Source organism: Loa loa (genome assembly GCF_000183805.2).
Source record: "Loa loa unplaced genomic scaffold supercont3.133, whole genome shotgun sequence".
In the NCBI taxonomy this organism is placed as follows: Eukaryota; Metazoa; Nematoda; class Chromadorea; order Rhabditida; family Onchocercidae; genus Loa; species Loa loa.
The window spans coordinates 143527-156093 of NW_018108313.1; the positions used below are offsets into that span (position 1 = coordinate 143527).

General features: G+C 33.4%; 2 protein-coding genes across 2 annotated transcripts in view; both read right to left on the minus strand.

The window, feature by feature from the left end:
- Positions 1-682, minus strand: part of LOAG_10323 (cysteine-rich hydrophobic 1 protein) — a gene marked incomplete at its 5' end in the record, with an annotated part of 2052 nt that extends 1370 nt beyond the window's left edge. The window contains one exon of the mRNA XM_020448138.1: positions 579-682. Coding sequence (XP_020301690.1) covers positions 579-682 — 104 coding nt within the window. The remainder of the gene's footprint in view (positions 1-578) is intronic.
- A 1566-nt stretch (positions 683-2248) lies between these two features.
- On the minus strand, positions 2249-12219 carry LOAG_08467 (SH2 domain-containing protein). Its single transcript, XM_020447711.1, has 31 exons — positions 12011-12219; positions 11408-11528; positions 11027-11200; positions 10739-10841; positions 10496-10653; positions 10204-10407; positions 9995-10096; positions 9643-9768; positions 9413-9502; positions 9216-9337; positions 8937-9120; positions 8475-8806; positions 8290-8350; positions 8043-8152; positions 7791-7935; positions 7511-7644; positions 7259-7376; positions 6857-7063; positions 6405-6557; positions 6044-6268; positions 5830-5904; positions 5576-5713; positions 5282-5465; positions 4343-4494; positions 4125-4265; positions 3847-3990; positions 3635-3772; positions 3403-3555; positions 3004-3173; positions 2688-2875; positions 2249-2446 (listed from the first exon to the last, which is right to left on the minus strand). The coding sequence occupies exons 2-31, from the start codon at positions 11462-11464 to the stop codon at positions 2436-2438; spliced, it is 4299 nt and encodes a 1432-aa protein (XP_020302088.1). The 5' UTR covers positions 11465-11528; positions 12011-12219; the 3' UTR covers positions 2249-2435.
- Positions 12220-12567: the final 348 nt, after the last annotated feature.

A 12567-nucleotide genomic window follows, 5' to 3' on the forward strand; every position in this document is an offset into this window, starting at 1 on the left:
TACGATTAAAAAGCAAAGAAATAAATTATATGACAACATTGCTATGACAATAATTATATGGCGATGAAAAATATTGCTCAATCAATAGCAACGGTTCTAGTACTGAGATTATCTGGACCGCTTTTTTTTTCCCTCCCCCCCTCCCCCCCCCACGACTTCATGACGGAAGCCAATGTTTCGCCTGTTTTAGAAAGGCATACAAAGCTGATATTCAAGCTAATTTAATTCATGAAATCATTGGTTTATGAATAAGATGGATATCTATCTGGCTTTCTTTTTCAGCATTTCCTAAGTTTTCTTTGATGGGATAGTAACTGTATTATTCTGATATTACAGAAAGGCTTTATCCCCATTCACAGTAATATCTAAATCAGAGTTGGTGGAAGACATTTTACTGACTTCATAAAAGTATAAAAAGAACGTCTATTATATCTGTTACATTAGGAACAAATTCTGAAAAAGAGAAAAAAAGATAAAAAAAGTAATAGTCACAGCAATCTTGAAAATAAATTTTCTTTAAAAAATTAATCCAGAAGAAATGGAGCAGAATTTTAAGGAGATTAAATTAAAATACAAACATCGTTAGATGGCCAACTCCGCGAAAAACGATTGGCTCCTTGTTGCAAATCATTGGTGAAGGTATATCATCAATAATTTCAATGATGTCGATATCGGACGACATCGTCCTTTAGTGTACTTCCACTTCTTTGTCAGCACCTAGATTGATACTTTTGTCCAGAAGTAGCAAGAACAAACTATTAATTCGACGAAGCTGATGATAGTAAAAATAACTCTAATTATAATAACAATTCTAATTACTGTGATTTCTACTGTGCTAACGATTATAACAGCACCGATAAATTAAGAGAACAAAAAATTATCACTAATTATTTAATCCTATTTTTCCAAAAAAAAAAGTTCTTGTGGATCGGGGATAATTACGATATCAAACCTAAGCAAAATGATGATAAGAGTTATCTTAGAAATGACAAGAGTTATGCTTTTATAGTGTCTTCATCATCAAATTTCATCGAATTATCATTATTCATCATTCGGAAAAGTGTAGCAGAAAAAATAGAAAACATTTTTAAAAAACAGAACATTTATGATCGAAACTAAGCAGAGCTTCTCTCTATCGACCGATCAAACTACTCCATCATTTTTCGTTTTAACCATGGATGAAACGAATTTGATGACAATCAATATAAAGTATAAGCGATATCATATAATCATGTTCGAGCATTAATGGTTAGGATGATAATGAGTAATTAAAAAAGAATTAGAACATGCTTCCTTCATAATTTAAATTGATATTAAACTAAAATAAAAAGCAAGTATGATGAAAGTGGAAAATCAAACATAAAACTGAAGTATGTGAGTGAATTTGAAAACATATGTGGAATCTGAAATTATACTAAATTCTATTGTAATTAATCAAATTACTCTTAAACACTATAACAAATGAACAATCACAACACTAAAGTACTGGTATGCAACAGCCATCTCCCCCTCTTTTCCCACCCCTATCTTTTCAACAGTCCTGATATGGGTGCCCGCTATTCCACTCCGATAGCAAGCGAACCAGTGTGCGAGTCTCAACGGCATGCATAATGCAATTCTTAACATCCAACCCTTATCATATCTATTATCGTTACTCAATAACTCATTATCGAAGTTAAGGTCGATGCATATCCCTCTTGTCAGTGGGTGAATTGCTAATTAGATTGATCATTTATAAGTATAATTAGCAACAAGTTGTCGTGAAATCACAGACAGTATGTCACGAGATTCGGGATAACGACTATTTGTTTTATTTCTAACGATTTATAAAGAATTCCAACTGTTCTTAGTGAATACATGCAAAAATATATTTTTCTGAATATTATTAAAAACATGTTGTTACCCACTTACCATAATACTGGAAAACTCTATTTTTTTCAGAATCTAAAGAATAGAATAAAAACCGAGATCTTACTGTTGAGATTTCTTGTAACACTATATGAAAATCCAATTTATTATACAAAAATTGTCCCACCAAAACATTCTCTTATTGAGGATAAACATCAACAGAACTGCGCAAAACAATACTGGCATTTCTACATATGACAAAACTTTCTTTTTCTTTTAATGCCTATAAAATGAACCTTAAAGATATGATAATGAAACCAATGAGGGATCTTTCGGATTAAACAAAAATAAACAGTACATACAGTTATAAAAATACATATTACATATGTTGAAAAACTGACGGAAATTATATAATGACTGCTTAATCTCTTTACAGTATTATGTATATAATCGAGATATTTGTAAAAACACATATATGAATTAAAAACAGGAACTTTAGTTAAATTTTTCAACATGCAACGAAAGATTAACAAAATATGAAATATAGCAATGAAGAAAACGTCCATTTCGTCATGTTCACAACCATTTCAACGATACACTGCAATTTGAAACTGGAACTTTGCAAAACATGTTCAACTTTTGTTCTTCAACTGTTTCAGCAGAAGATATGAAGGGAAGAAAGAAGAAAAAGAGGTTTGTAAGTCTTAATTCTGTTTCATGTAAGCACTTGAAGCAACTCAATTTCCGGTTTTTCTCGTGAAAAAGTTATTTGAAATATTGAGGTCAAATTCTCGCGAAATTGAAATTTCACAAATATCCTACGGAAAAGTGAAACTTACTTCCTGGTGGTGGTTCTCGATAATGCACTTTGAACCAAGATAAAACAACTTCAAGACTTTGAAACAACTGCTGTCGAAAACGAAATCCTTCTGGTGTTACGGTCATATACTCATGCCTTGCTTTGTTGCGCGGCAAATACGATACAACAAATTTTCCGGGATATTCTTGTGATGGTGTCAACGTATAACTATAAATAAAAAATTAAAAAAAAGTAAGAAAGTGAAAAAAAAACTACTAAAAACCAATTGGATATTACAATTAACAAACAGAGCATACAACACAGAAGAGAGCTACACTAAGGAATGAAACACTCACGGTATCCGCTGGGGATTTCGTTTTTTTTCATCGAAGAGATAACTCTCAATAGCATCTCGATCTTCAGCCCGTTTGCCATCCAAAAAATATTTATGCGACAAAACATCACGGGCCAACGCTGCCATAGGTTGTATGTGGCGAGCAAGGATTTCATCCAAATCTTCGAACTCCTGAAGAAGTTGCAAGTTTGTTAAAAAATGTGCAACGAAGTTAAAACATTGTTAGGGATCATGCAATGAAATTAATAATCAGAAAAGGACAATAACTTCTGAAATTCTAGTTTGAGCTGAAAACAACTAACAGGTAAAACACAGACTACACACAACTTTTGCAAAAATATCTCCAAGTATCATATAAGTTAATCATTTTCATATGACCGTATTGTATTTAAGAACATACTTCTGTACCAATTAACAACGTTTTGCCAAGACTAAATTGGTGCTGTTTCCCTTCTTCTTTAATATCGATGTGTTGGTAAATACCATCAGCAACTTTCCATGTTACAGTTAGATGTGAAACGGATTTTGAACTAGGTCGAATGATGGCTTCGCCCTGAGAAGAATCTCATTTTCACGAATGATTTAATTCATCGAAGCTTCAAAAATCGATGGTGAAGATTTCAAATACTTACTTGTTCAAATTTTTGAAGCATTCGTTCGGCATCTTTAAAAGTCACATTATGAAATGATGGATGCGATATAACCCTTTTCACGAAATATGTTACAATTTTCCTTTTCTCCCTTAGTTTCTTATCCTTTTCATCGTCATCCTGCAATCGGGGTCAAACATAAGCAAATAGAAAATGTATTGACTACACTCCACAATCAACTTTTCTTTTATTACCTGATACTTCAGTTTGTCGAAGTAACGGTCGAACTCGCTATTCTGTGGCTGTAGGCCTCTAAGGTCAGATGATCGACATGAACAGGTCGCCGAAAATTTATCGGGATCCAACTCCAGTATTCGACAATATATGGGTTGGTTGCGCTGAAATTTCCAAAAATTTTCTAAGCCCCAAAAATGATTAAAAGTAAACTATACAGTGTAATAGAAAAATTATTATTATATGGTAGAGATGCAACACCTCTCTTCGATTGGAAAGGAGCAAATCAAATTCTTACCCTAACCCTCTCGCTTGGATCCACAAACGAATCGGGTCGATCTGATAAATACTTATTTGGAATGAAACCAGTTATACCACTGTCGAATCGTACTTTTACACCCACTGGTTGACCAGGACAAGAGTCAATGTGTTGCCACACCTTGATTTTCATAATCCGTAAACAATTCATCAATTAACAGTCAAAAATCCAATCAAAATTTATTAGACAAAAACCACCTCATTTGTATTGTTGAAATCAGGCTTGTAACAATACTGGCATTTCCACTGACCCGTACGCTCATCTCTAATAGGAGGTACACGTTCTCGTTCCTCTGGATCTCTCGGTTTGCGATAAACTATATGCATTACTCGTCCCATTACCAGTTTCCCTAAAATCACACCGTAATAAATAAATCCTGCGAAAAAACTCCTGCAGAAATTATTATCAAAAAAGGAAATATACTGGTTTCCTGGTTTCCATGGTTCCTGGTTTTATACTGGTTTCCATGTTGTTGCAACGCGTACTTCATATATAACAATTTCAAAACTACAACATATATTTCCATATCATGTTTTTTTCTATTTTTGTTTGTTTATTGTATATTATTTATATTTTATTTTTGTAACTAAAAGATGTTGTGTTGGAGGATGTAAGTAGTCAATATTCTTTTTATGATTATCGTATGTTTAGTCAAGGTTTTCGTTTATTTTTATTTAGTGAGTTAGCTTTATTTTTTTTTCTATTTTTTGAACTTTTCTGGATTCTTCTTTATGTTCTTTAACTTGATTATGTGGAATTTGATCTCCTTTGGGTATTTTATCTCCTGATTATGTTAGTATTAATGGTACAGCTAGTTTGTTTTTAATAATAAATAGTCAATTATTGAAATATTCTCGTCAGTATTTGTGTTTGAATAAGTTTGATCGTGAATTTTTTTTGTTAATTTGTATTTTTATTGGTTCATTTTTTTTATGTTTCCAATTTTATGAGTATAGAAATAATTCTTTTGTTATAGGTGATTGTATCTATGGTAATGTTTTTTATATTGGTACCGGGTTACTAAATGATTGATGAAAATCAGTTAAACTGAAATGAACTTTTCTACTAAATAAGTTCAACAAGCAAATAAAAATCAGTGGAAAACGCAAATAAACAACAACAAATTCCAAATTTACCTATGGAATCAGAAGTTTCCTTTGTCAACATCGTGAAAATTTTTTCAGCCGATGGACTTTCGTAAGGAATGCGAAGATCTTTGTATCGATGATTTAGCTCTGCTCGAATATCATACAGTGTGATACTTTTGTTACCAAAACCTTGCCGGGCAAGTTCTTCCGCAAAAGCGTCAAGATCAAGATCCTAAAATCAAATGAACAATAGCGAAGTAAATCAGCTGAATAATCAATTGTATATTCAAGCTAAACCACGAGTAAGAAATAATTTGAAAAACAAGCAGAAACAAAAAAAACCTTAAGCTTATCTGGATTTTGCAAAATTTCTTCCAGAGCACTTGTAGGATCAGCAGCGTCATCAATTTCTAGAGCATCGACCGCCATTTTCCGAGCCCATTCATATGTTTCTGGATGCACTCGGGAACCATCCAGCACCTAAATTCAAGTGAAATAAAAAAATTACATAAAGAATGGCACAATTAATTTAAAGTAACAAACCTTTTGTGTAAAGCCATGAAATACTATTAATTTTAAGCACAGTTCATAATTACCTCAACATAAGCATCAGTTCTTTCAGACACCTTTGCTGTGTCAATCTTGATAAAGCCTGCCGAATTCATAAATACCTACAAATAAATTTCATACCAATTAATTTATAAAATGACGGAATGGAAGTCAGCTAACTTCAAACCAAAACAAAGTGGTGAAAAGCTTTTGTACAAAATTCCAACCAACTTATAGAATTGGAACATAAAACAAACCTACCTTCGGTCCCATACGACACAATGTAACTAATTTTGTCCGACTTTCCAGAAGATTATCATTCTGTTTCAGTATTTTCAGTAAATGCACCGCCTTTCTCGTCCCTAAGCCACAAACAAATTGCAACAAATATGAGGTATGAGAGTATTCCAAACAACGATTTACGTCCACACCTACTTCATTCACTCTGTTTATGAATTCCAGTGATAACGCAAACAATAGTTCTTCCTGTAACTGATCAAATCACTTGGCGCAAACGTCACCTTAATTCTTTGGGAAAAAGACTGTATAGAGGAAACACACAGATTTATTTTTACTGTTTCCTATATATATGCATACATTCACAGATAGTGCAAAAAATTACCTTGTTAACTTCACTTTGCAACGGATGATATGAAACACAAAGAATGTCATCGTCCGTATTACATAAGTGTGCATATTCGATTAATGGATCCAACAACAAACGGCCTAAGGAAACTGCTTGTCGCAGCATTAGTGGATAATTAGGGAATTCCGCCTGCAAAATGGACACATTCTTAATTCTAAAGACCAAAAGTCTAACATTCATAGAATTGCATGTGAAATATTTCATCAAATCAATTCATTATAGTGCAAACAGGAAGCTACTAAATTAAAAACAATTTTGCAGCTACAAACTTTTTTTCTTTATCCTGCACTAAATGATAAACGGGAATGCTAAATTTATATTACAGCTAAACAGGTTGCAGTGATTATTACGAGACATAAAAATATTAAAATTTGGCAATTCGAATTACGCAATTCAACAAATCTGTGAAAATATTACTAAACACTCACAATTGCCTGTTTGCTGTGCATATAAATTTTGGCTGCTTCATTATCTACAATTTCCACTGGAATTTCTTTTGCCATCCCAGAAATTTCGTGTAGTAAAGATTCAATATCCCGCCGAAGATAATAAGCATCCATATTTTCACCGCATATTGCAATTACACAAGGGCGACGTTTTTCGATGAATTTGCGCAAATGAACCATATCCTGACGCTAAAAAAATGAAATAAACATTGGTCAGGTAATGAAGATTAAAATGGAGTGAGCTTAAAGCGATGAACATAATGCTGTTTTTTGATGATAACCTACACTGTGGACAACATAAAATTCCTTAACGTAGCTACAGAAGAAGTTTCATATGATCAACAGAATAAACTCTAGTTTTCGAACACAAGATGAATACGTAACCTTTAGGTCTGCTTCACCTGGTCTTTTTGAATTCATACTTTTCGTAATATGAATTAGTCGAAGATGGTCTAAAACTTGGCCATCTTGATCAAGAAGAGCACAAAATGATGCCTGGTCTCTGAAAAAAATTGATCTGTCTTTGTTATAATTAGTACTTAAATTAGTACTCAAAAGTTATTTTTTAACTATAAGACTTCAATAGGTGAGTCACTTTCACACATCTTAAAACAGAAATCTGAATAATGATGTTACCTTTCTTCAGGATACGCAATACTTAAAACTCTTGTTCCACTAGCAAATCCACTTTCAAAGTCATCATCATCATCATCATGCACGTTACGATAAGCAGCAGTTTTAATTCGATCATACAAATTCTGCGTGCTTTGCTGAAATTGGCTCGGTCAACAGGAAATTGATTTCTTAAAAACATTTTAGTTCAAAATCACATAATTATGTCAACCGTAGCCCAAAAAACTTGTATTCAAAAAATAAATATTACTAAAAATGCGCTACACAAATTTGAAGCACATACTTTTATCACATAATCTTTTGCTTCCTGCAGAAGCCTTTCATGAGCTTCGCGTTCAAACACCGGCAAAAGAAAGTTGTTAACACAAACTGTTACTGCTTCTTCTCTGATCTTGTTCCATGTATCAACAACGCGAGAATATTCATCTCTGAAAAGAGGTTGATTTCTTGAAACAAACAAAGGGTGGAACCCTCAAATTCATCCCCATTTCTGCCATTTCAAAATTCAAAAGAAATTTTGTCAAAATATTTTTGCCTGTGATAAGGCTGTTCTGAAAGAAATTCTTGAAGCATCGTCTTTTCAAATCTAACATCGTCCTCTGTGTCACAGTGCAACTTTAAATTCAGTAATCCACCAGCATGCGCCTAAACCATAAAGTTTAGATTTGAATGATTTCATTTTAAAAATAATAGGAATAATAAAAATTCGAATAGTCAGATAGTTTCTGTAATAAATCCTATAAAAAGTAGTTGAAAACATTTCAAGAGTAAAGAGCATCTACCTGCACGTACCACAAATATTCATCATGTCGTAAACTTGCAACAGGCTTATCGCGTATGTACCTAAATCATCAGAAATTTTATAATGCTGAAGATGAATTGTGTCTGACCATAATCTGTTGCTAATGCTTAATTATTTAAGCAAACATCAATAAACTATGAAAAAAAAAACATAAAAATTTGTTACCTTCTGGGCCACAATTTGTGGTTTTCATCGATTTCTTCTCGGCCCTTTTTCGTCGGACATACCGAAATCTTCAAACGTAACCTGTATCGTAACCGCAGCAGTTCTCGTACTTTTGGTTCTCTGCTTAGCTGTTTAGCAACAACATGAATAGCACCAGTTAACACAGCTTCTGGAGTGGGGAAACTTTGACAGACATATTGCTCTGCCGCCTTCAGTGGTTCTTCATCGTCTTGCACAATATCATGCCGCTTCCAATCAAGATTTTCTGCAAATTGCAGAGGAGTCAAGCCAAAACGTGAAGCCATTCCGGATAATCCATTCTGGACACATAGCTGGAAAAGTAGGACAAATTAGAAACTAGGCAGCAGTAACTCAGAAAAAAGACACAAAGGGCTGTTCATTAACACAGTTGCACTCACTCCTTCCTCTGATATATAGGAAAAGATACATCCTGAAAAATACCATATATTTGTCGGTTCTTGTAGCAGCACGAAAACGCATTTCAGCAGCTTCACGTTCAGGATCGTCTTCACTCAAATTTTGAATTTTTTCCCAGTCTATCATTTTCGGTACTTCCGGACCATAATACAATTGGAATTTCGTCGAAACATCCATCAAACCTTCTACTGTTTGTACTCCATGCACTCTGTAGCACCAAAACAATTTTTAACTGCTATATGTATATTATTGACATCTTATATAAAGCCGCTATAGATGTAAATCAAAAGAATTAATGATTACTCATTCATATCCTGCTCAGTAACAATACGCATCCCTGCCGCGTTGTCATTCTCCATCTGATAATTCAACATCCGTTTCATCAATTCTAATAAACGTTTCTTTCTTTGTTGCAGGTGACACCACTAAAACAGAAAATAAACAATTCCTTAGTCTTTAAATACGAACAAGCAAAACTAATGGAAAATAAAAAGAGATACCTTTTCATCCCACTGATAAACTTTCCATAAATCGTTGATTACTAAGCATGATTCTACATATTCCTTACGATAAAATGCTATGAATGGTACCTATAAAGTTGAAACAAGATCAGGAACTATGAATATCACAAAGAAGTGCAATCTCAAAAAAAGCTTGATACTGATGTTTATCAGCAAAAATGATAACATAATCATCAATAACGAAATAATGAAAAAAAATTTCTATTTGCCTCAAACAATTGATTTCTGATGAATTTCAAGGCTTCCTTAATTTTATCTGGTGCCTCTGCAGCAATTTTAGCTCGTTCATCAATGCGAAGATCCAAATTTGACAATACCGTAAGACAGCTTTCTTCCTAAAGTTGTGTTTTACAATCTATTTGCAACGAAATTTATGAAATTTCGGCACCCGTAATGGAGGTAAAAATGAAGTTTCATCAAAAATCATCAAATTTACTTCGAATGAAAGTTTGAATCCAACAGTTTCTAGGATAACAGAACATATGAAGAATAAATATGGAGTAGCACATCACGAAATTCTTAATCAACGTGTCAAATCATCCATTAAAAGTAGATTAATACCTGTTCCGACAAAGTAGCATTATCAAATGCATACTGGTAAATCCATTTGGCTTCAATTTCAAGCTCGTGTTCATCAGCCTCACACACTGGAACCCGACGAAGCTGCAAAAATGTATAGTCAAAAGTGCATTTTGTTCCCCAACCATCTTTTCTAATTCAATCAAAATGAACATGAAAAAACAAAAATAATCAAAACGATATCAAACTACTTGGAAGCGTTCAGGACGATCATCCAGTTGTATACGTTTATCCATAGGAGAAAGTAGTTTCTCTTCAAGCTCTGCAGGTTCAATTGTATCCATCAAAGTAGCTCTCTTTTCTTTCGGTTTCATCTTACGGGAACGCGATACATCGCCTCCTTCCAGTTCTTCTTGTTCTTCATCTTCCGGGTATTCATCCTCATCTTCGCCTGGCTTAAATGAAAATATATTCGAATAAATAAAGATCTGTAAAATGTGGAGATGCCAGGAAAAACTGATATGAAAAATAACAAACGCCAACTTCAGCATCTTCGTCGTAAAATTCAGCAAAATTAAAGTCATCGACTCCGAATATCTCCCGCGCGTCATCAATAGCTTGCTCTGGCACATCTGCAAAACGATAACGACGCTGTCGATGTTGCGGCTGTTGCCCATCATCCGTAACAATGAAGTCGTCTTCTAAAACAGAAAAACAAATAAGCAGCTGAAATATAATGCAAATGCTAGAAAATTCTAAAACTATAAGTAATAAATGAAAGATCACCAGAATGTTCGCTTTCCGTGCCTGAACCCTCATCGCCATCATAAACACGTCGTTCTGATTCCCTGTAATCGCTGCGCTGATCATCATCACCAGCCAAATCATCCTTGAAAAATGAGATGATCTACTAACTTCAGAAAAAGAGAAACTTAACATGCGATACTACATAAACATTATTAATTTAGCATTTTTTCTTATTCTTACAACCTCTCTGGATTTGTATGAACTTGCTCATAATGTTAACACTTGGTAGAATGAAAAATCCAAACAGAGAGATTAAAAATAACAAACCTTATCATAAAGATTACTCTTGCTACGGTCACGATCCTCTTCTTCGTCACTTTCAATTACCACACGACCACCAGCTGGACGCTGCTGTATGTCTAAGTTATCATTCAACAAGTCCAAGTCTTCATCGTCCAATTCTAGATCATCATCTTTTTCAATATCACTTCTGTCGTCGTCCTGAAAAATATAACTGGAAAGCAACTTTAAACACCAATTTTTATTTTCAGTCAAATACAGTGATTTACATAGTTGAGATTAACAGAAGCAGAATAGCGCAAGACAACTCAGTTCAGCAGCTTACTGCAACTAAAACAGCATGATGAATCTTTCGAAAATTTACTGAGAGACACAGGAATAAAAGAATACTCCATAAATAAAACGAACCTCATTATCATCACCATCTTCTTCAGCTTCGTCTTCATCGACAACGAAACCTGCCATTTCCTTTTGAATTTTGGCTTCGTCATCTTCCCCATCATCATCCTCTTCATCATCCTCATCATCACTGCAAATCAAAGATAAAAATTCCAAATTCAAACCATGCCAGCTCAAAATAAAGCTATTAAAAATTACAGAAAAATATTGAAGACGATAAGGAGTATGAATAAAACGGAAAACATTCATAAAATATTAGACATAGTATTCAGGCTTTTGAAAAAAATTCAATGCATTATCATGAAATCTGGTCCTTGAATGTATATAGTAAATAAAGAAGTTTCATTTCTCTTTTAACTATAAATAAATTTCATTTCCAAGCCTCTAAGGGCTACATTCTTGCAAATAGTAAATTGCTTGTTGATTACTTCATCTATTCTTAACAATATAAAGATGGACATTTCAGTATCTTGAAAAATAGCACAATAAAAACTGAAGTTTTATATATATACACTTTTCATTGCTGCTTGGTTCTAGTAGACGAAAACCACGCTAAATTATATATTGCTACAAAAGCGCTTTGAGTGAATTAAGGTGAAACTGAAATTCAACCTCCTAATTCGTTTCGTCTTTTTTGCTTTCTCCTTTTCTTTTTCTGCTTTCGCTTCCGTTTAGCACGAGGCTCCAAATCATCATCATCAATGGATGTGTCTGTCGTTTCACCTGAATTTTCGGACTCTTCCGCTTGATTGTCCAAAAATTCCGACATTTCCACTTTATTTCTTCTTCATTAATTCTCGAATTATATATCCCGTCTGAAAACCAAAAACTGTTTGCTTTTAATCAACAAATCCAATAGAAAATTTTGCGCAGCACGAAATAAACAATGCATGACTCAAATCGAACATCAGTCCTGTATTATTCCTTTAAATGTGAAGTAACAAATGGATGGGTAAATTAAGTGCTGACTGATTTGATAAAATAAAAGTACTGACAGATTTAATTACTTAACTTACATGTTAATAGGTGACCGAAATAATAAAGATGGCGTAGAAATGGAAGAACAAAAGATATATATAAGCATATACATATATTCTATATATATGTACATATATATATACATATATTCTATATATATGTATATATATGTATATATATATATATATATA

What these genes read in the sequence shown, in the direction of transcription:
- LOAG_08467 (XM_020447711.1), bottom strand. Translation starts at nt 11,464, where the DNA reads ATGGCAGGTTTCGTTGTCGATGAAGACGAAGCTGAAGAAGATGGTGAT. An exon ending in TCAGAAATCAATTGTTTGAG is followed by an intron (nt 9,503 to 9,642) that starts GCAAATAGAAAT and finishes TCAACTTTATAG; the next exon opens with GTACCATTCATAGCATTTTA. An exon ending in ATTTCAACAATACAAATGAG is followed by an intron (nt 4,266 to 4,342) that starts GTGGTTTTTGTC and finishes ATGAAAATCAAG; the next exon opens with GTGTGGCAACACATTGACTC.